The following is a 22,611-nucleotide window of genomic DNA, read 5'->3' as shown; positions in this document are numbered from 1 at the left end:
CTCCTCGTAATCACTGGCCTCTTATCGCAGAACAATCGCCCACTTGTCTGTCAGGATAAGTGCTATACTGTATGTTCTCAACACAAATGTATTTTTTGTGTCACTGAGTCACTTGCACCATGTAGGTAGTAGAGCATACGTTATTCATAAGTTAAACAAAATGTGTTTAGATATTGATGTAATTCTATTTTTTTTAGATATATAATCATAACAGCAATATATATAACTACTAAAATAGGTTTAGTGTAGTAATGTAGCAATATGCAGTATGTGAGGAAATACCAATGCAGTTGGTAGAAATATCACTATAAATAACTACAACCTAACTCTGAACCAAAATGGGATCTGAAACGGTGATCTCTTTAATTCTGAATGACAACAAAGAATCCTTCCACTTCATATCCCAAGGGGCTTTTATGTAATACTCCTCTACCTTATTTTTATGCGCTAACAGGTTCAGAGTGAACTTCAAACGCAGTTTCTGAGAATAGGACTTGGGAAAATACCACTTTGTGGTTCTCTTTTTTTCCAGGTGAACTGCATTTGTAAACAGTTTTTCTTCCGTCCTAGTTGACTATTCTGCTGAATCAGCAGTGCTTTAGATGTCAGGGGGCCTGTGACTGTTTGAATAGCCTCAAGGATTCTCCTAAACCAGAATCACTGTGTAGTACTTTGAATGTGACAGTGGACCAAATAATATATCTGAAAGATAGAAATACCAATGTTAAGCAACACTTATAGTGTGATGTTAAAATGTTTAACTGCAACTGAAGATTTGAAGACACGCAATCTCTCAGATCCTGAAGACCCTTACACATACAGACACACACACACACACACACGGACACACACACACACGGACACACACACACACACACACACACACACACACACACACACACACACACACACACACACACACACACACACACACACACACACACACACACACACACACACACACACGCACGCACACGCACACGCACAAACACACACTCTCTCTCTTGGCAGCTGGCTCTTCTTCTATCTCTCTCCATCTAGTCAGCAAAACCAACTAGCACAATTGGGGGCAACAGAGCACATAGTCCTATAGGTATAGAGTGGCAACAGAATCTAAAATTAACTCACAGTTGTGACCTGACTCTAAACGTGTTAATGCTTAAGGTGTAGCGACACATTTATTGAAGATGCTCGGCCATGCGTGTAAATTATAAATATGCAGAATATAAGATAAACTGCCTTTATCTTATGGTATTACTATTACCAGAATGCCTTCAGTGAGATAACTTTGAGAGGCAGTGCCGACTTGAATCGGTGATTTGCAATTTTAAGAAAGACCCAGATCATTCACTGAAATGTTCAACTACATATTGGGTGTCATAGTTGAAACTTAATAGACGAACACAAATCACTCAATAGGCAGCCCTTAATATGTTGTTTATTATAGATATATCAATAGATAAATAAACAGCCTCATAGCATGTGACAAGAAAAATTATAAATAACTATCAAGTTATAAAAAATTACAATCTGCAAATTGTTCACATGCGAAGATAAACTCCAGAATAATAAGGAATGGTCCCAATATAATTATTGGAATCAGGGATGCATTAGGAAAAGCAGCAGTGCTTAAATGTGTCCCTTTGATAAAGATCATTCATATCATAAGATCCATAACATGCGATGAATTTGTCCAAAAGTAGGATGTTATTCAATGATCTTTTATCATAATCAGTACAATCTTGGTGTCATATGGCCATCTACAGTCAGCATCATAGTCAATTGTCTCAATCCTGTAATAGGGGCACACAACAGGATGTAATTGTGACATTCCCAAATATGCAGAAACGCTGTATCTTTTAAGACGGATCACTCGGTACCAGAGAGATGGAGATCCTGCTGATGATATATCTCTAACTAGCAGTATGTCAGACACTGAGCCCGAGCAGTGTCGATGTAGCTAGCATCAGCTAGCAAGCCATTGTACTGTAAGCAGTCAGGAGTTCACTTGGTGTCTTCAGATAACTGTGACTGATATCAGGGCCATCCCAATTCAGAGAGATTGATGAGAGAGTGGTAGGGTTTACTACAGCAAGTTGCACAATGTTCCTGCATAGTACACATGTTGGCGAATGTGTTATTTCGAAGGAAATGTTATAACTGTGTGCTACCCAAGAACGGCCTGATAGCTACATTTTCGCTAGCCACTTGACAAGTGCCTTGTATAGGTCAGGTGGAATGATGCAGACATGGGAAGTCTGGCAATGCAGCTACAAAAAAAGTAGCTCCGAAAAACAACTAGCGCAGCCAATTCACTCCAGCAATATTTTAGATGTCTCCTCACCCCTTGTAAGAAGGCAAATATGCTACATCTATCTGCACGAGGCTTGTTAGTATTTTAATATACAACATGCCGCTGCATTGTTAGCTTAGCCGAGCTAACTAGCCAGGATGGAGAGCAAAGTAGCCTACCTTGTAAATCCTGCACTGCACTGCCAGTGCATCGCTCGTTCATCCGCTCGTTGAGCTGACGCTTGTGGGACACTTATCTCTGCCTCTCGGCCTCTCTCTCTCTCTCTGTTCGTCTCCAAGTGCTAACGATTATGACAATGTATGTTACTACTTACTGTAGACTATTGACACAAAAATATTCAGCTCGTAATAGCCGTATTGGCTCAATCAGTGCCGGAGGGTCTTTGGGTGAGACCATTCCGTTGATGGGGGGTAGAACAAAGGCTTTCAATTGCATTCCCAGCGTATGACAATCCGCGTTCGATGTGGATTTATGCAATTTATGAACGTATGCTATTTTACCTTCCCGGTATAGCTCAATAGCGGCATAAGTCACCCCATAGCTTACAATAACACTGCACGTATATCACGACACTAGTCAGCCTGCCCTTTACAACTCTCAAACAAACACAGGAAAATTACCTAGCAACTGCGGGCGGTCGCTGACCATGGTGCTAGAGTATAAAATACAACTACGGTATGTCTGTGTCAGCAGAAAAGGCTATTCTAAATAGTCTTTCACCCATATATCCTAAACCCTGTAATTACCCTGTAAATAGTTATATTTAAATACCCATACGTACGTTTCAGTACATACTTTTATATGCATTAAAATGATTACTTGATGTATTTAGATATAGATCACATATAAACATCATCACTAACTGTGACATTTCATTCTTTCTTTTTTTACTTAGGTTCATGTATTTATACTTAGACCTATGTCCTAGCTCATTTAACCTTTTTCTTATGAATTACCCTTTTCCTTCCTTCGTTTGTTTTCTTCATGTTGGAGGGCTCCCATTTTAATGCTCGCTTGTATTATTATGCAAGTAACAAATAGTCCTTTAAATTGGAATATTTGAATTGCTATGCTTTGTAATTAATATTTTTTTGTCTTTTATTATGATGCTCATCTCTCTCTCTCTCTCTCTCTCTCTCTCTCTCTCTCTCTCTCTCTCTCTCTCTCTCTCTCTCTCTCTCTCTCTCTCTCTCTCTCTCTCTCTCTCTAATACAGAAGATCTTTATAAATTCATTGCTGTACAGACCACAAACATTTTATCACTCTTAAAATCAGCATGCGCTAAATATAAACTGTGTTCGCAGTGTAACAATATAGCCTAATGAAGAAAAAACTACAACATATGGTAATAAAACAACAACGCTTAATCTTGTATTTTATTAAAATCCACCACTTATGAGTAAGTTAGCCTCTGCTGATTATTATTAAGTTATTTATTTTAGTCTTAAGCGCTGAACTTTAAGTCAATCTCCATATCGTTCTACGCTCGGTAAATCGTGTGTATTTGACTTACAAATTGTTGACGTCGTTTCCGTTTAATAACGGTGCTTGTCAGCGAATATTTCATAATCGAATGTACTATTAACATTTACATGATGTTTGAAATGTTATTTTAATTATTATTTATGTTAAAAAATCATCAACATCGTTTTGGGGTAGGTTGCGTCTCTGCGTCAGTCACGGCAATGACATCACTTCCCATGTGTGCAAAATTGTTTTTTTTTTTCGGCCACTGGTGTGTCAATGGTAACAAGAACGACAGATAGGCTGAGGTGAAAGCCTATAATGTTTTCATTCCAGCTGAAGTATATTTGAACGATAGAGTTCGTTGAAAAGACACCGACGAGGCGGATTCACGGGACGTCGTGAAGGGTTCTTGTACGGACGACAAGAAGACGTTGATGTTGTTGTTAGCCATCCAGCTAACGCAAGCTGATTTTTTAAGATAGCTAGCGTATGCTAACGGAGGTCCCTGCTAGCTAATCGCCCCCATCATCGCTTCTAGCCAGCTGTGTATCGCCCTGTCTTACTACGATGGGAAACGCAGCGACTGCCAAGAAAGGCAACGAGCAAGAAAGCGGTAAGCATGTCCATCATTCGGTTTATATCCGAAAACCCTGCCATGCTCGTTGCTTGTTAAGAGCAGCCTATAGCGATGTCTAGCCAACGTCAAATAATATGGGTTGCAGAGAACCATCTTTGGTGGGGCAGTGAGGGACCTGGGTTAGTTTGCAAGCCATGCACAGTGGCTAGTTAGACTGGTATTGTGTCAGCCCAGTAAGGACGAGTCATTTGTTACCCTCCTTTTTCCGGAGTACATTACCCATGCAGTAATCATCAACGAATATGACGAGTTTACATTAAAGATCACGGTCAAGTCCATACTTCAATCTGGTAGAAAACGTTGTTCAGGTCATTTGTGATGTGATTTTACAATGTATATATGGCGGAAAGCATGTTAAATGGCAACAGGTAGGCCTATGTGGTACGTCCAGTGAAATGGCCCATTGACTCCAGTTCTGTTGTTTTAACGTATATTTCAAAGATGACAAATTGCAAGGATGGCATCTGACAGCCAAAGTTAGTATCAAACATTTGACAGCCAAAGTTATGTATCCCAAGACAGATGACTACAGAAACCTAAATCCAAAAATCATGCCTAGTGTAGTGTCCCATTGCATTGTGGCCATATCAGTTCGAGGTTGCTCCCAGTCAAATTATTCTAAACTAAAACTAGTCTTCAATTCCAGGTACTTGCTTTTCTTAACACCAGTTTCCCGTGCACACCCTTAATTCTTGAGTGTGTTGTTTCAGTAATGAAGGTAATCCACTAAACTGAACCATGTCCAAAATAACTAGTCGCACGTCTGGCGAACGCTGGTCCTGACCTGCTTTCTGATTGGCAATGCTTGCAAAGCACCAGTCCAAAGGAAAGGAAGGGCTGAAGGTTTTGCACAATATCACCTCCCTGTAATGTAAATAGTTGCCTTTTACGTACGAAAACCCATTTAAAAATGCCATGGTGCCTATGGCCAACTGACAATTACACTTCGCACCATTCACATTGTGTCTGCATTATCGAAAAGTAAATCAAGGTCATTTTGAGGGCTCAGTATGAGTTTGTATATATTAAGATAAACTGACTTGATAAGCAACCAGTGTAGTAGTATAAAAGATAAGTTATGCTCAGTTGATCACGCAACTCAGTTAAATTCATGACAACATATTTAGATTATTAGAAGGATTGAAATTATGAACATGCATAACATTATCAAAATATGTTTATAATATCATACAATCGACACATTGAATTGCATTTTTTCTTTTTACCACCAGAGAGCAGGATATATTTATGAAAGTATCTAAGACTTTGCAGCATCCGCATTTAAACCTGCTATTAAGTAATAAATCGATCAAGCGCTTTCTCCTGAAATTGTAAAACAATTCAATTTAATTTTTGAATTGCATTATTGTGTTGCTGGCGTAATGTGTTCAAAATACCGATAATAATCCAAGTGAATGTTTCTGAACTAAACTGTCTATTTGAATAAAAGCGGAATACTGGAACAGGAAGTATAGATTTAAGTGGTTAGCAAGCTATTGCAGTGCACTTCACTGCATACAGGAAATGTCTATGACTCACTTTCAGTTGACTACTTTCACATTGCCTTCAAGCTGTGTACATTATACACAGAGCAATACATTTTAGCAATGGCCCAGGGCAAGGATCACTCCTTTCTTAAATTGGACGAATTGGCCAACCGACTGTTCCACCGATATCGGAAGGGAAGCCAGGAAAGCGATGGGGCCCATGTCTCTGAGTTCACTGTCATTTGGGATAAATTGAGTAAGTAAGGTGCCATTTCCTAGCAAACAAGTGTCTGCTGCACTGAGCTACGACAGGGTTTCCTGATTTGAGCAGCCTATGTTTAGTTCAACTCTACATTGAGTTATTTGGTCCAAACACCAAGGTTTAGAAATTAACCAACATTAATCGTGTTTAATGGCAGGAAGTGCATTTGGTTATCTGGTTTCAGGCCCATTCTATTCAAAATCTTTTGCAGTGCACCTAAACATTTTCTTGCTGTTCTTATTTTCTTTAAAAATCGAATGCCGCGCATGTATTTGCCTAAAGGCAAATGGGGTCAGGCTAGTTTGGAAGTTGCTTTTTTGAAGCGAGTGCAGAACAATACCTCACCATTCATCTTTAGCATCACCATCGGATGTCCAATGTTACTGTGTATGTCCTTTCACCTTGTAAATCGACAATAATGCTATTTTGATTACATAACGTGTTTATGTGTGTCATGTTAATCTTGTCTTTTCAACCACATGTCCTTTCTTCCGTTGTCACAGAGGTTTCACTTATACAAAAAACTATACTTGATGTAGCTAAACTAGAATTTATACCAATTTAAAGTTACAGCTGTAAGTGAGTTGTAAATGTAGGTTTGATTTACTGTTTACTCTAACACTAACTGTTACTCTTAACACTTATTTAGTGTCTTCCTAACTGAAATTACATTGATATTCAAACCCCAAATGTTTAAATTTGTTTTGGATATATGCGTGGTGTTTACTTTGTGTCCTCTTGTTCAGTGTCATTTTGTCTGTTTGTTACGTTTTAAATCCACTTGAATTTCTTATGTTCTTCTTATAGCACATCATAAAACTTTCTTTCTCCTCTTTCTCCTCTTCATCATTTCCATCCATGTGGGTGAATGTTCCTGCAAACCCTTGGTGATCTTTAGAGACTTTTGGTACGCGCATTCTTTCATAGGCCATCCTAAGTCACAGAGATTTACCCCAGCCCAGTCCCTGGAATTTACCATGTAGCATGCATGATTGCCCCATTTTATATTGGGATACCATTTCTTGTTCAATTTTTTTTAATATATATATATATATATATATATATATATATATATATTGTAACAGCACTCATAACTTTATTGACACATATCCTCTTCATGGACTACTGTGTCCTGTTTGCCTGCTGTGCATGGTGGCCAGCAACAACACGATAGCATTACATGGCATATCTCTGTGACTATGGTCAGCTCATGTCTGCTGTGAATTTACAATTGCACTCTCTTTCAAATGCCTGCAACGTAATCCCAGTTTCAGTCTTGTTTTTGTCGTTTCTACTGCCTTTCTTTTCCGAATTTTCCTTCAACTAATTTTGAAAGGGATGCAGAACAGTCTCTCTTTAAAATTGGCCCCTTCCCCACAAAACCCGATGAGAGCTCTTTGCATCTTTTTATTAATCTATACTGCCTGTCTGGGTGTTTCTGAATTTGTAGCATTTGAACTTTAAATGTAGTATTTAAAGTGTTGTTTTTGTTTATTGTAAAGTGCAGTACTACTTCCCTAGTACTCGATAGTGGCCTGTCCTCCGTTTGGATGTGTTTGGTTATACCGATGCCTTCCCTGAATGTTTTACCTTTTGAACCTGCTAGCGGGATGCCTCTGCTCCCTTCCTTCCTGTACCAATGTGCTGTTAATGGTCCCCTGTCTTGTTCCTCTTTATAGTGAAAGAGTTCTTAGCCAAAGCCAAAGAAGATTTTCTAAGGAAATGGGAGTGTCCACCACAGGTAATGACAAAGCATTTGGACTACTTTTAGTTTAGAATATGAAAAATGGGAATGGGAATTTTTTTAGTGCTCTTTTTTTTCTTTGTTTTTTGTGTGTTTATATATCATCGACAATTGTCATTTTTTTTTAAACCTTGACTACTAATACAACTTGTCCACGGAAGTTTCATTTGCAGTGGATTAAATCAATACATTTAATTTAAGTCTTGAGTGTTGTTGTTCTGTCAGTTGAATGTCTCACTGGAACTGATATTGTGTTTCCTCAGAGCACAACTTGCCTGGATGACTTCGATAGGCTCAAGACCCTAGGCACGGGTTCATTTGGCCGAGTCATGCTCGTCAAACATAAAGGGACGGACCAATTCTTCGCCATGAAGATCCTGGACAAACAGAAAGTGTGTAACTGTCTTAAGCAACAAACAAATAAGCCCATGCATATACTGAAGACTAGTCCATTAAGATAACGCTATCTGATCTTTGCAGACTTGTACTTATTTCAGGCCATGTTTGGGGTAAATGCTGCGCGCGGTTCAAAAGGAAGTGTGATGTTTCCGCTCACTTTCCTTCTTGTCAGATACGGTACACTCGGAAACCTCAAGTAGCTGAAACTCTGGCCTCTCAGCCTGGGAACATGCTAGTTTTATGTGGCGGCTAGCATGCTATACCCTTTATTTGGTTTTACTCACTATATTACGTTTATATCTTACCGAGTAAGATATTGTATCAGTTGTTTTATGTCTTTTATCATTGTAATTTCAATATATTATTGTAGGATGAGAGTCATAGCGATACTGTGGCTTTTCAATCTTATTTTGCCCTTATTTTACATGTGGTTTGTTGTCTCTTTCCGGTGTAGGTTTTAACTAGGTTTTTAAATAGTGCTCTACACTCTAAGCACTAAAAGGATAGACATGTAATGCACTCTTAATGTTGTGTTTGACTAATGCATTGCATTGGCAGGTGGTCAAGCTGAAACAGATAGAACACACGTTAAATGAGAAGAGAATACTGCAGGCTGTCTCCTTTCCATTCCTTGTCCGACTGGATTACTCCTTCAAGGTAAACCTTCACCCTTTTCCCTGAGCGTTTTGGTTGTCGGCAGTGGTGGTGGCCGTTTTAGTTGGGACCGAGAGTGCCCTTTTGGGCTTCCCAACACACTTTTCTTCTTCATTTAAGCACCCAATGATATATTTTAAATATAAAGGCAATCTCAAACAAAATGAATGATGGAGGAGACAAAGGACTTAACAAATGTCTATTAGTGCTTTCATTTGGTTTTCACTTACTGTATGTGAATGAAAATACAATTTTTTTTCTGTCTTGATTTTGTTCCACCAGGACAACTCTAACCTCTACATGGTGATGGAGTATGTTCCTGGAGGAGAAATGTTCTCACACCTCAGGCGCATCGGGCGGTTCAGGTAAATTGTGATACGGTTCCTCCCGTGCCTTTACACTTTCCTACCGTCCAAAATGGCTGCCTCTCTAGAATAGTCTACAACGACTAATGTATATATCCTGGACGACAGTTTTTTAATCATTTGAAGGATTTGTAACATTATGCTATTCTATTTCAACCATATAACACAATAAATATAATAATTTAATTTAACATAATAATACACAAGTTTGAGCTTGAGAATAGGGCTCAAGGTTTAAACTGGGGTCATAACGCTAGTTCTAACATCGTCGATGGTAGAGGAGATACAGTTGTCTATCTTGAGGAAACATCTCACCGCCGTTTTCTTTTGACCCTTTCAGCGAAAACCATGCGCGCTTTTATGCAGCACAGATCGTGCTCACCTTCGAGTACCTCCACTCACTAGACCTCATCTACAGAGACCTGAAACCTGAGAACCTGCTCATAGATCAGCATGGCTACATCCAGGTAAACACTGTACATTACTGTACATCATGATGTGAACGTTTCCGGCCAAATATTGTGGAGGTTAGCAAATCCAGTGCATGAATTCTAATAATGAGGGATACTGAACTTTGGTTTTGCTGTGTTGCAGGTGACAGACTTTGGCTTCGCCAAGAGAGTAAAAGGCAGAACCTGGACATTATGCGGTACCCCTGAGTATCTGGCCCCGGAGATCATCCTTAGCAAGGTGTGGTGTCCTCATCCAACTGTACTGCGGTGCATTAAAACTCATCCGTTAGGCTGTACTATGTGCTTGTGTTCAGCCTACATAGTTGTCTTGTTTTTTTCTAAAGCTAATAATGAGCAAACACTACACTGGGAACCCAAACGGGAGCTAAATAGGAAACGGAAAATCAATTGAACTCTTTGTTGAAATTCAAAATAAGTAGGATTTTAGGAAAGAAGGGAAAGGGATTAATTGTTGGAATATTCCAACATTGATTGGTCAGGAGAATTGGCACACCCATGGTGAACTGTTAAACTATTCCGCTTTAAGCTTGTGAACGATAGCAACACAACACATTGACATGTGGCATTCTGATAGATGGATCAATCCTGATCCAGCTTAGCACAGGAACAAATACGGAAGTCTGGTCAACCTACTTAGATAGGGCTGTGCTGCATGCTGAACAAACACACCAAACAAACCAGCAAATAGCGGTTATTTTCACTTGTGCCTGCTGTTGATTTATTATGCTTGTGTTGATATGTTTTAGAGTTCATTTTATCATACTGAGTACCTTCAGTGTTTGAGTTCTTTGTTATTGTGCCTTGTTAGGGTGCTTATTTCTGCTAGTCAAGTTATTTTTAGAGTTCTCATGGATTTATTGTGCACTTAAATTATGTTGTGATCAGCAACCTCGCAGTGTTTGGATGGTGTAATAGAAATAAAGTGGTATCACTTAAACAGCAACACCTAATTTCTATTCTCAGCAGTGTGTTGACGTTCACTTCAAAGAAGGTGCAACAGGCTGGAGTTCAACCATGTTTGGTGGGGAATATAATCCCTTGCTTGCTTACATTGATGCTTTCTGATTCAACAAAATGTAGACTTTAGCCTACACGTGTGATATCTACACAATAGATATCACAAAAACAAATTTGATTTCAACTTTAAAGAACACTGTTTCATCCCTGTGGTTAAGGCTCTAGCACGTGGTTAGCCTTAGCCTTGACATGTACTCCAATTGCTTAAGTGTCAGCCCATTCAATAATTGATGATGTTTGTTGTTTGTGTATAACATTACTCCCCTTGAACAAAATGGGGAAATTCATTGGTACATTTAGGTACTAAGACTTATGCATTCACTGAGAATTACATAATGGCTGCTTTATGATACATTTGTCAACTAACTGCCAACCAGAGCACGTGTTATGCCTAAACGGCGACACCTTGAAAGGTGCAAGGGACAGCGATGGACAGAACATGGCATTCTGTTTAGTAGGACTGCTCGCTTTATATGAAATCACATGTCAGTAGGTGGCAACCGATGGCTGACTGAGTAAAGGTTCACAATGAAAGGCACAAAAATGGAAAGCCCAAAAAAATGTAACTTCAGATTTAATGTTGTTTTCCTACGAGTTCCCCATTTGGAATCAGGGATCAGCTAGGTGTGTCCAGCCCTGTATTAATTCATAATGTCTTCCTTGATGTTCCCCAGGGCTACAACAAGGCTGTGGATTGGTGGGCACTTGGAGTCCTGATCTATGAGATGGCTGCCGGTTACCCTCCTTTCTTTGCCGACCAGCCCATCCAGATATATGAGAAAATAGTCTCGGGCAAGGTAAGCGGGGAAGGAAAGACAATCCTGAATAATAGCATGCATGTTTTCGTCATCTGAAGCGCTGACGTGTAAATGTATTTTCACTTTTGTACCCGCACAGGTACGATTCCCCTCTCACTTTAGCTCCGACCTAAAGGACCTGCTGAGGAACCTGCTGCAGGTGGATCTGACCAAACGATTTGGCAACCTGAAGAACGGGGTGAACGACATCAAGAACCACAAGTGGTTCTCAACAACAGACTGGATTGCTATCTATGAAAGAAAGGTTGGTTGAGCCATGGTGTATGGCCATTCTTTGTCGTCGTTTGGGGTGTTACTGTAATCCTTTTTTTGGAAGTCATAACCCTAGTGTATTCAACAAGTATACACTGCAGCAAAATGCATTATTCATGTTCCAGGTGGAGGCTCCCTTCATGCCAAAGTGCAGAGGACCAGGAGACACAAGCAATTTCGACGACTACGAAGAGGAGGATGTCCGCGTCTCAGAAACGGAAAAGTGTGCAAAAGAGTTTGCAGAGTTCTAGTGAGTGGGCAAAAGGGTCCCATTAGGGCTCACATGCAATGGGATATTTTGTGCACTCATTTGAGGGTGAAGGTGGAGCTGAGACCATCATGTGTTCAAAACAATTGCCTAGTCCCTTCATTCCACAAAAGGCTGAGTGAGGTCCTTCTTGCCATGATCCTTCTTGCGTGCATCTAGCACTAATCTATACACAGGCACATTATGCAGACACCCCCTTGTGCTGCAACACACAAATACTAGACCACGTTCTCTTGTATGTTTTCCTGGTTGTTAGTTTTTTTTTATGTTTGCAGCTTGGTAGAAATCCCTTTTCTTCCTCCTCAACCCATTTTCAAATCAACCAATTATTTGCAAAGCAAGACCAAAACCAATTATTATATGCCCATTTTTAAAGTGGCACAAAGAGTGATTGATTGTATTAGCTAGTATTGCACACTTTGTTTTGGGAAAAACAGAAAGGGTTTCAGATCCTCGTTCCTGCAAGTGAGTCTTACCAGTTATTGTCTGTTACATGCCTGATTGTGTTTTAGGGTTCGATTTCAAAGTGGATTGGCCCAGTCTATAATCCTAAACATTTTAACCTTAAGAAGTAGATCCTCGTCGGTGTGCATATAGAATATACGTATATCAGACATAAGATTTAGGTCCCCCCACCCGTGATTACTTTTTCTTATTGTTTTTCTTTTTGGTTTTAAGCATGACCAAAATCTAAACAAAACACATGACGGTCAGTGAAGGAAATCATTCAGTAACACTGAATTAGGTCTTCAACTCTGTGTTTTAATCCATGGGCATTTAGTGGCAACCTTTCAAATCAAACAGTAGATAATGTGTCATGCTGTTTCTGTTCCGAAGCATTTCGTAGCATCGTATTCCCTATCCTGTCCCAGGGCATTTTTATTTACCTCAGATAAGGTATGGTGAATCTAATGAATAAACCAGATGAAGATATATTTTTCAGGTACTTGTTTTATCCACTCGAAAGATAACTTATGGAAGTGAATTACGTGGCTGCATTTTCAAAATAAAAAGTTTATTTTTTTCTTTGTTCAAGAGTGAAGGTATTTTTGTTCGACAGTTCAGGCTGAGGGTACGTAGCAGAGGTTGTGAGGCATTAGTTGGTTTCCTGAGCAGACCATCCACTCAAAGTCATTTCACTTATTTACTAGATGCTTCTTTAGCATTTTAGTCTGTGAGGCATTCTCTAACTGCCATCTTCTTTTTTGGTTTATTGTTCGGGTTTCATTTTATGACTTCTGTGTGGCTGTATACATTTTTTTCTAGTTTCTTTGTTGAACATGAATGATGTTAACGGTAACCTAACAAAGTATTCAGCTCGTATTCAACTTTTTCTTTTTTTCAACTTAAATGTATAAACTGTCATATTTTCCATAGATTGGTCTAGGTTGCCAACAGAGCATATTGTTAACCAGTAGGTGCCACCTACTGTTTGGAAACCATTTCACACAAATAATTTGAAACTGTTCAAGGATATATAATTGATTCTACAATTGACTCTCGCCCTTGAGAGGTATAGCCATAATAGCTGGCTCCGGTTTTGAACCAAACTGAAGTTCACCAGTGAAGTCATCAGATTGTTGACTTCCTCTTCAAAGGCATGTTAGCAGAGATGTTCAACTGGGATCAGTGACCCTGGAGTCAGTAGGACACATCCATACACATTTGTGCTGACTCCTTGCCCAGCTGTTTATGACTTGATGTAAATTTCAGGACGGCAAAATGTGAACAAATAATGGCCTTTTTGGAACTGAATACTTTTTTAGGTATTGCAACAGTACATACTGATTTTATTGTTTTGTTTTTTTGTTTTTACTTTTTGGGGGCGGGGTTGTATAAGATATTGAGCACATGTTACATTTGGTTTGGTTTGCCCTCATTTCATTTCAAAAGGCACAGTGGTGTGATATTTTTATTTAAACTTGGAGATGTTCATAGAATTTTTCAATTTGAATATTTAAACGTGCATAGTAAATAGTATGTATGAAGATCCCAAATGTTTTATTTACGCAAGTGTTATAAACTAGGAATATATGGGATTATTTATTTTCTCACATTTATTTCCATTTGCCCTTTAGAAAAATAAATAGGCCTACGTGACTTTCGATTCTCTGATGGCTACTATAGATCATGGTCCTTCTTTTTGATTTTTGAAATGATTTTATTGACATATATGTTCAGTAAGGTGGGAGATAAGAATGCTAGAGCCTATAATTGAGTTTAAGATTATTTATATTCTGGTATATGCTTAAAATCCCCCCTCCCTTCCCGAGAATGTACCATGTTTAAATGAAAAGAGTTGTGTTGATCTATCCTGAAGATGTGCAGTAAATTGACCACCGTTCTGGTGTGTGCTATTCCGCCCAATATGTGTGTAATGTTTGTCAGTTGATGTAGACAAGGGCACCGTTTCCCTGTCCTCCAAAAGATGACCAGTTTAACTCATACTTTCTTTAGTTACACATGCCAGTATGGGTCATAATAAATATATGTATTTAGTTTGTTTGGTATTTTGCACAATGTCATTTAGAAGGCTGACACTTTTCCCCACCCACATTTACTTGTATTTGCAAGGGAAGTATACCATACTTTGCTGTAGCAGATTTTATGTAACAAAGGATATATGTCACTGTAATAAATTCAATTCTTTTAAAAAAAAAAATATATATGCGTTTTTTTCTTGTTGCAAGGATTTTTTCTGCTAGTCTTTTCTTGCCAGAACTCAACTCTAGCTGTCCCACTGCTTTCCAAGGTAAACTACAAATATCTGCACCACCAACAAACGCGCCATGCAGACTCCACTTCTCAGGCGAGCTAAAAACTTCACTTCCCATGAATCATTAGTGTCATGTTGCGTAGGCAGCCAATATTGATAAAGAAAAGCTAGCTAGATGCATTTCATCAAATGTTAATTTTATTTCGACAATATATTTTAGAACCACTCTATTATTGATTTGAATACGTTGTTCAAATTGAAATTGTCGTGTGATTTCTGTGCACTCGTTGCCACGGTGCATTCATCCGAAATAAGGTAAGGATTTTGTTCTATAGCTAACACAGCTAACTTATTCATAGCGTTTGTTGCGAAATAGCAGTTAGCCATCATACCTTTTATTGTTTTAATTTATTATATACCCTGTAATAACCCAATATGTTACACAAGGTGTAGCTTGCTTCATTACACCGTTATTAATCGTAACGCGTTTCACGGTTTTCGTTCCTCATGCAAGTGGAGAATAAAGACTGGCTCAAACGCATCGGTTTGCGATGGTGAAGTCTATTTCGTGTTTGGCTCCTTCAGTTTGTGCTTATTATCTGCTCACAATGCATCATAATACGGGATGGTTGTGGTTGTTTTGTTGTACTCTAGAAGAACCGACCTTTGCGTACCGTCCATGGAAACGATGGTCGTTTTGGAAGTGACAGCCCATTAAGAAGACGTCTAATGAAAATCTACTCCAACATAAGATACTGTAAGATGCCAGTAACATTCTGGCTAATTGTTTTTTGTTTTTTATAATTAGTTTAATCGGAGACCAATAATAAATGCTCAAGGTGATGGTCAATTGTAGTTACTTTTCTATGATGAATCGCATATATGCAATGTGTATGGACTTCAGGCTTTGCTTTTAACACAAGCCTGCACTGGAACACATAGAGATGAACGTCTATGTGAATGTTAATAAGCTGATTGGCTTTAAAATGTGGATTGGATAGGGATATTTTAAAGATTATAATATATATGCTGAATGCAGGCTTTTGTTGATTAATAAGCTCTGATTTGATATTTAAACGTATTTTCTATCATTCATTATTCTGCTTATTTCAGCTGGCATGGATGAAAAGGCAAATGGCTCAATGGACACCAAAAGGTGTCGTATCAATTTAGTACAAAATAATATATATAATGGCTAAAGAAAAGTACATGTATTGAAAGAGTGAATTAAAACTATGTGTTCCCACAGCCCTGTGGAGAACGGCCAGATTGCAGACCCTGCAAACTGGGGTGTAGCAGATGTCGTCAACTACTTTAAAGCCACGGGATTTGAAGAGCAGGCAACTGCTTTTCAGGATCAGGTTGGTCAGAGTGCTTGTGTGTGTGTGTGTGTGTGTGTGTGTGTGTGTGTGTGTGTGTGTGTGTGTGTGTGTGTGTGTGTGTGTGTGTGTGTGTGTGTGTGTGTGTGTGTGTGTGTGTGTGTGTGTGTGTGTGTGTGTGTGTGTGTGTGTGTGTGTGTGTGTGTGTGTGTGTGGTTAGTGCATTAATGTTTAACAAGTACTTCTCTATTTGCCACACACATGCACACTGTGGAAGCACTTAAAACAACAGACGTGTTGGTATTATTGATGGTGGCATTGTGCCACGCACTCTCCTTCATCCGTGTTCAGTTTATTTGGTTATATTGAATTACTGACCAAAGGGACATTGTAGTGATGAAGTTCAACAATGCATTTTTGTTTTTAACTATGCCTTTGTTTTCTTTTACTTATCTATTTGATTGTATGACGATGTTTCTATGTAAAGCAGTTTGAGTCTGCCTCGTGTATGAAAAGTGCCATATAAATAAAGTTTCCCTGCCTTCAGATTTTACTGCACATCTCTGTTTATTTTTCTCCACCATTCCTTTCGCCCTGACCATCATTCGTCTGTTTACACCTGTGGTGCTTTCCACGGGTCCTAAAGCAGAGCCTCAACTCTTTCTTTCCTTCCTGCCCGGACAGGAAATCGATGGCAAGTCCCTGCTCCTGATGACGCGCAATGACGTGCTGACGGGACTGTCCATAAAGTTGGGCCCTGCGCTGAAGATCTACGAGTACCACGTGAAGCCACTGCAAACCCAGCACCTTAAGAGCAACGCCTCGTAGCAGCGAGGGAGCGAGCGACCGGCGGCCTCGGTGCCTCTGCGACAATCAAGATGTCAGTTGGAGACCCACCCCCCCTCCCCCGAATCTCCGACCCCGAACCCCCCTAGGGTAGTGGCCACCTCCTATGGACTCCTCCCCTAGCCACCCTGGGACCCCACCAGGAAGAAGGGAAGGAGTTTTAAATGCTGTATGTTTTCTTAGTGCGTGCCTGGCTATGGCACACACACACACACACACACACACACACACACACACACACACACACACACACACACACACACACACACTGTCCAGTTCAGCTGTTTACCTTTCTAGATATCTTTATAGAATTTTTGATTTTCTTTGCTGCTTTTGATAAGTACTTTGTGTTTTGTATTGTTTTTGTTAATTATTGGTATTATTATTTAAAACAAAAGGAGAAAAAAAAGAATTTTTGAGATGTGTTGAAGAATAGGGCTGGGTATCGTGGCCAATTTCCTAAATCGATTTGATTTTGATTCATAGGGTTCTGAATTGATTAATCACGATTCTATTCGATTCGATTCAATCTGCTCTTAAATAATGAAAATGGCTCAACTGTGTTACAAAATACAAATGTACTTTATTTTTTCTCTTCACCTTAAACAACAGGTTTAAAGTGCAAACTTGAAAATTGGACAGTTTAAACTTGAGCTGTAAACAAAACTGTCTCAAGTCTCAAAAGTGCAATTTTGAAGTTAGTAAGGAATTGCAAGTGAAAGTGTGCTTGAACTACAACATTCCATCGCTGCAAATTGCATTAAGGCATGGTTTATTAAAGTGCAAAAATAATAATAATGGTAACGAAACAAAACAAAAAATCGATCACATGCCCTATGAATCGGTATTGCAAAATTTAAATGAAATCGAACCAAAATCGATTAAATCGATTTTTTTACCCAGCCATATTGAAGATATCCTGCTGTGAATCGTGTGTGACTGTGTGTACAAGTATGTATGTATGTTGGTGGGAACTTGATGGTTTAAAAAAGAAGTTGTACATAAGATCATATTATAAAGTGAAAGATTTTGTGTTCTCTTGTATTTGGAAGGCTTTGATTACAATTATTATTGTCAAAGGTTATTTGATCAATTCCATTTCGTCCCTTTGACTGTTATTTTTATCTGTATAATGCCTGATTACAATAGGATCATAGCATGCATTTTAGTTTTTTGCCCATTCTCAAAAACAATTCTCAACATGCCCTGTTTTCTTGCACACCTACTGTATCTGGGCTGGGGGGTCTTGACTTCGAGGTATCGACGTGTATATAGACTGATACTGATTTATATGTTCTTACCTGTGGTGCTTTCAGCATTGTCTCAGAGATAAATGTATGGAAATGTGTATATGACCAATGTATATGTCCAACATTACACTGGAGTTTGAATATATGAATCCAAGATTTGCAATAAACGGTGCTTTTTTCTCACCCAAAGAACAACAGATTTAATTTTTTTGTCATTTTTTTAATTTTAATTGAAATATGGTTATTCATGTGGTAGAGCGGAATTAATTGTCCTCTTCCTCACAGTTTTGCAGATGGTTTTCTTTTCAAAGTCCCCGCTATGTTACCAGAAGGGTTGTCCAAGGCCAGAAGCACCTGCAAAATCATTTCAGAGGGGCATCAGTTTAATCATGGTTGCTTTGCTGTCTGCAGAGTTGTTGTTGTTGTTGTTGTTGTTGTCGCTGAATTTTGGCTTACTTCGTCCTTGTTTACAAGACCAATTTTGGTCATATCAATGGTAATGTAATGCTGGTTGGGCATGACGATCTCTATTTCCTCCACCTTCAAAAGAGTTTGATGGTTAGAGCCATGCTTCCTAGAAATCTCTGCATGCTCACACGCGTTGATTGAATGGCACTGATAGAGCCAGTGGTTTTTGTTTTTCAGTAGGCTACTTGTAGATTCTGTACTTATAACACTAAGAAAAACACTGAGACTTGCTACTATGGTTTCGACTCGAAAGTGACATTCTGAAAGAACGGTATGTCGAAGTCCCTCATATATTAACCTACCTCTGGAAGTCTTTGCAGGATCAAACACTGTGAGTCATATAGGGTCTTCTGCACCGAGGGGGAATATTCTCCCTGATCATATGGGCCAGCAAACTTCTCGATTATAGTCTCCTTTACAGATTTCCTGCAAGTAGGATAGTTCGTTAATAGAGTTATTATATATATAATAAAACATATGAATATAGATATTTTATATAGGCTACACTTTATATGTAATTGTTGTATGATTTCAACAGTTTCAACAGGATTTAATTTTCACCTTCTAATGTGAAGTGATCGTGTAATTCGATCCCACTCTCTAAAACGTTCTGAATGAATTACCATGCTCCGTCGAAGTTGACACTGGCCACCTTGTTGTAGCGCCACCTGGCGTAGACTGAGGTGCAGAAGCACCTGTCCTTGGCTTCAGGGAGGGTGGTGAAACGATCTTTGTGAAAACCTTCGAAGCCCGACTGGGTGGTCTTCAACACTTTCATGTCCTTCAACCCGCTGTGGACCACTGGAATATCTATGAAGTTGTTAGTGGAGGAAGACAGTCGTATTTATGATCATTCAGTCTTTAGTCGTTACTGTTGATAGGATGTTAATGAGGGAAACATGAACAACTGGTTCGTTGGTAGCTAAATGAACTATGTCACTTGTGTGTTTACCGTTTAGATTTTGTTTAACGTCACAGAAACGGGACGTTTCCGGACTGAGGATAAATGCGTGTGAATGCTCAACTCCATTCTTAGGAAAAACAAATAAATGCATTATTAATTTCCGATATCATCCCATTCTAGTATTGAGGAGGTACTGATTATAACATGTGCGACCATATAATAACACATAACACTATCAGGTTGCATAACATAAGCATTAGACATCTGAAGTGATTGTCTGTATTCAACTCCTTGTGTATGAAGACGTTTTTGATATTTATTGCAATGTGATGAAGGTTCATGGTAGATGGATGAAGGACGTATTTAATTGGTAACCTACTAATTATGTTGCCTACCAGAATACATATTCATAGATTTTAGACAGATTGTAACAAAATCCCTCGGTCACTTATTAATTCACATAGACACTCAGGATCACTCAGCTTTGATATGCAGACTATTGTGTCACTCAGTCTGAGTGACGTAATAGTTTGCATATCAAACCCTCATTGAAATACAGTAAGCAAGAGCAACGGTTAATTGAGAAAAACATTAACCTATACTTAACAGTATGTATATATATATAAATGCTCAGTTTCCACAGACTTAATATTCTTGATTCCCATGGTAAGCTCTAGTAAGAACAAAAATAAAATAATAATTATATCTTTATCTCTCTCTATATATATATATATATATATATATATATATATATATATATATATATATATATATATATATATATATATATATATATATATGGAATATATATATGCATATATACACACAATTATTATTATTATCTTGTTTTTTTATTGAATTTTCTTATCAGAGCTTACCATGAAAATCTAGCCTACACACTGACCTATTTTACTCTTGACCCTTGATGGATGGGTCTCTACTCTGTGTTGTTGGTCAAGTCTTCTTTCATCTGGGTCAGTTACTCAACGAGGGTGAACGTATCAGCCTGTGTAAGTCTACCTTCTCCAGCCTCTTCCAGGGGGCCTCCTCCATGTACACGCTGGCCCTCACCACGTGGGTGAAGGCGGTCAGGAAATGGTGGCAGAGGTCCAGGGAGAACTGCTCAATGGTCTCAACCTGGAGAGATCCCAAACACAGACCCCATCCAAAACCAAATCACATCCTGGTGGGGCTTGAGTTTCACCACAAACACAAGGTTCTTCATATAAATATATATATTTTTTTCTAATTGTACATTTAAAACATAACAAAATAAATGTAAAATGTTAAACAGAATGTAACCTAAAAAAAATACTAAAACTGGGTCTATAATATTTCCATTGTTATGCAATGGCTTTCTATTGAAACATTAAAATGCTGTGTAAACAAAGCCTGTAACTGTTTTATTGTTTTAATTATTATGTTTTTTATGCACTATGCTAACCAAATGGATGGGGACAAATAAATGGGACAAAGTACTGCAATCCTCATGCAAAGGCATTCCAAAACTTCGATGCTCGTTATCCGAAACATACCTGTGTTCTGGTTGAAAAATTCATGTTATCGGCATGAGCTATGCTGAACAAATGACTTGTTAGATATTATAATATTATATATTATTATATGATTGGTCTTGGGAAAGGCTTACCCCTTTGATTTTAGCCAGCCCGTGTACTGTGTTCTTGATGGTGTCCGTGGGGATGATGTCTGCGTTGTCTCCTGTCGTGTAGTCCTTACGGGAGTTCAGTGTGAGTTCCACATCGGCCCTCAGTTCCACGATAGAGTGGTGGGCGCCCTTCCTTCGGATGTACAGCACTTTGACCATGTTCTTGCCATATCCCGTTCTCACAAATTCGACGTTCTGAACACACACACACACACACACACACATGATATCAGAGTGGAGGAGATAGAAAACAATCACTCACTCAGCTGAATGTGATTAAAAGTAGAATAAAACCTCCACTTCCACATCGTTAGACAGATCGATGAGAGAGGGAGATAGAGAGAATGAGAGAGAGATAGAGGGAGATAATATTATCTTTGTTTAATTGGGCAATGCATTTCAATATTGAAGAAGAATCTGAAAAAAGCAAAAGTGGGTAAAAACAAATCCTCAATGTAGACCCATAAAATAAATCATATTCACACCATTTGAGGGGGGCACCCATGAGAAAGAATTGGTTTAAGTGCCACGCCAAACACCCCCCCACCAACCAAATACTTTATTCTTGCATCAGATGAAGTGAGAGACATAACTATTGGTTGGAAAAAAGTATATACAATTTCTGTAGTAACAGAACATTAATAAAAGGCTTATATAACTATGGTTGCAAGTAAAATAGGCTAAGTTACTTAAGTATTTAATTTTGGGAACTGCTTTACTTAAAATATGCTTTCACAAAATATGCTTTGTGGTCTCCACTGCAATTCTAACTACATTTTCATTTCTCACTATGTTACATTTCCCCAGTATCCCTAGTAGTATTTGTTACGTTGTCATTCCATAACAATATATACCTCATATTACAAGGTATGCCAAACCTTCTTAATAAATCAACAGAGTTCAGCATTAAAATATACAAGGATGGAAATGATGAATGAGCGTTTGTACCTGAGCTGAGGAAGTCGCCATGGTGCTTCTACTCATCATCTACTCTTCCCAAATGTTGCTGCAGCTTGTTCTCAGTGGTTCCCGGTCCTATCTCCAGCCAGAGACAGAAATGGTTGTCCTCAAATAAAACTCAAAGGGGAGGAACACTAGGGCAGCTCAATATTTTACTCAGTCGCAAAGTCAACAAGCCCAGGGATCTCATTTTCAGCAATGGGAACATTTTTATTTTTTTTATATTATTTCCGACTTAATTAGAATTATCTGTCTTGTCAACAACCATCGAAAGAATATCCAGTTCAGCTGGTTTCAAGGTGTGTTTGTGACCAAACATATTATT

General features: G+C 38.7%; 3 protein-coding genes across 4 annotated transcripts; 2 read left to right on the top strand and 1 right to left on the bottom strand.

Moving 5' to 3' along the window:
• Positions 1-4,023: 4,023 nt before the first annotated feature.
• Positions 4,024-12,782, top strand: prkacba (protein kinase, cAMP-dependent, catalytic, beta a). Of its 2 annotated transcripts, none has more exons than XM_056603424.1 (10): positions 4,024-4,394; positions 7,847-7,908; positions 8,175-8,303; positions 8,869-8,967; positions 9,247-9,329; positions 9,670-9,796; positions 9,924-10,019; positions 11,494-11,616; positions 11,717-11,881; positions 12,015-12,775. In XM_056603424.1, the coding sequence occupies exons 1-10, from the start codon at positions 4,349-4,351 to the stop codon at positions 12,138-12,140; spliced, it is 1,056 nt and encodes a 351-aa protein (XP_056459399.1). In that variant the 5' UTR covers positions 4,024-4,348; the 3' UTR covers positions 12,141-12,775. The 2 variants fall into 2 exon arrangements, with proteins under 2 accessions (XP_056459399.1, XP_056459398.1); XM_056603423.1 differs by lacking the exon at positions 4,024-4,394 and adding an exon at positions 4,405-6,161 and having other exon boundaries at positions 12,015-12,782.
• A 2,078-nt stretch (positions 12,783-14,860) lies between these two features.
• On the top strand, positions 14,861-18,478 carry samd13 (sterile alpha motif domain containing 13). Its single transcript, XM_056603427.1, has 5 exons — positions 14,861-15,188; positions 15,528-15,630; positions 15,987-16,029; positions 16,123-16,234; positions 16,877-18,478. The coding sequence occupies exons 2-5, from the start codon at positions 15,603-15,605 to the stop codon at positions 17,018-17,020; spliced, it is 327 nt and encodes a 108-aa protein (XP_056459402.1). The 5' UTR covers positions 14,861-15,188; positions 15,528-15,602; the 3' UTR covers positions 17,021-18,478.
• On the bottom strand, positions 18,466-22,393 carry uox (urate oxidase). The gene is made up of 8 exons (XM_056603426.1): positions 22,275-22,393; positions 21,309-21,521; positions 20,681-20,797; positions 19,709-19,787; positions 19,380-19,566; positions 19,059-19,182; positions 18,745-18,828; positions 18,466-18,642 (listed from the first exon to the last, which is right to left on the bottom strand). The coding sequence occupies exons 1-8, from the start codon at positions 22,311-22,313 to the stop codon at positions 18,568-18,570; spliced, it is 918 nt and encodes a 305-aa protein (XP_056459401.1). The 5' UTR covers positions 22,314-22,393; the 3' UTR covers positions 18,466-18,567.
• Between the last annotated feature and the right edge of the window lie 218 nt (positions 22,394-22,611).

Source organism: Gadus chalcogrammus, chromosome 12 (assembly GCF_026213295.1).
Source record: "Gadus chalcogrammus isolate NIFS_2021 chromosome 12, NIFS_Gcha_1.0, whole genome shotgun sequence".
Lineage (NCBI taxonomy): Eukaryota > Metazoa > Chordata > Actinopteri > Gadiformes > Gadidae > Gadus > Gadus chalcogrammus.
Note: the sequence above shows the minus strand (reverse complement) of the source record. Positions and strands in the feature narration are given on the sequence as shown.

What these genes read in the sequence shown, in the direction of transcription:
- prkacba (XM_056603423.1), top strand. Translation starts at nt 6,026, where the DNA reads ATGGCCCAGGGCAAGGATCACTCCTTTCTTAAATTGGACGAATTGGCC. An exon ending in TGTCATTTGGGATAAATTGA is followed by an intron (nt 6,162 to 7,846) that starts GTAAGTAAGGTG and finishes TCCTCTTTATAG; the next exon opens with TGAAAGAGTTCTTAGCCAAA. An exon ending in CGGAGATCATCCTTAGCAAG is followed by an intron (nt 10,020 to 11,493) that starts GTGTGGTGTCCT and finishes GATGTTCCCCAG; the next exon opens with GGCTACAACAAGGCTGTGGA.
- samd13 (XM_056603427.1), top strand. Translation starts at nt 15,603, where the DNA reads ATGAAAATCTACTCCAACATAAGATACT. An exon ending in CTACTCCAACATAAGATACT is followed by an intron (nt 15,631 to 15,986) that starts GTAAGATGCCAG and finishes TGCTTATTTCAG; the next exon opens with CTGGCATGGATGAAAAGGCA. An exon ending in CAACTGCTTTTCAGGATCAG is followed by an intron (nt 16,235 to 16,876) that starts GTTGGTCAGAGT and finishes CTGCCCGGACAG; the next exon opens with GAAATCGATGGCAAGTCCCT.
- uox (XM_056603426.1), bottom strand. Translation starts at nt 22,313, where the DNA reads ATGATGAGTAGAAGCACCATGGCGACTTCCTCAGCTCAG. An exon ending in TCCTGCAAAGACTTCCAGAG is followed by an intron (nt 18,829 to 19,058) that starts GTAGGTTAATAT and finishes ACTCTTTTGAAG; the next exon opens with GTGGAGGAAATAGAGATCGT. An exon ending in GTCTTGTAAACAAGGACGAA is followed by an intron (nt 18,643 to 18,744) that starts GTAAGCCAAAAT and finishes ATGATTTTGCAG; the next exon opens with GTGCTTCTGGCCTTGGACAA.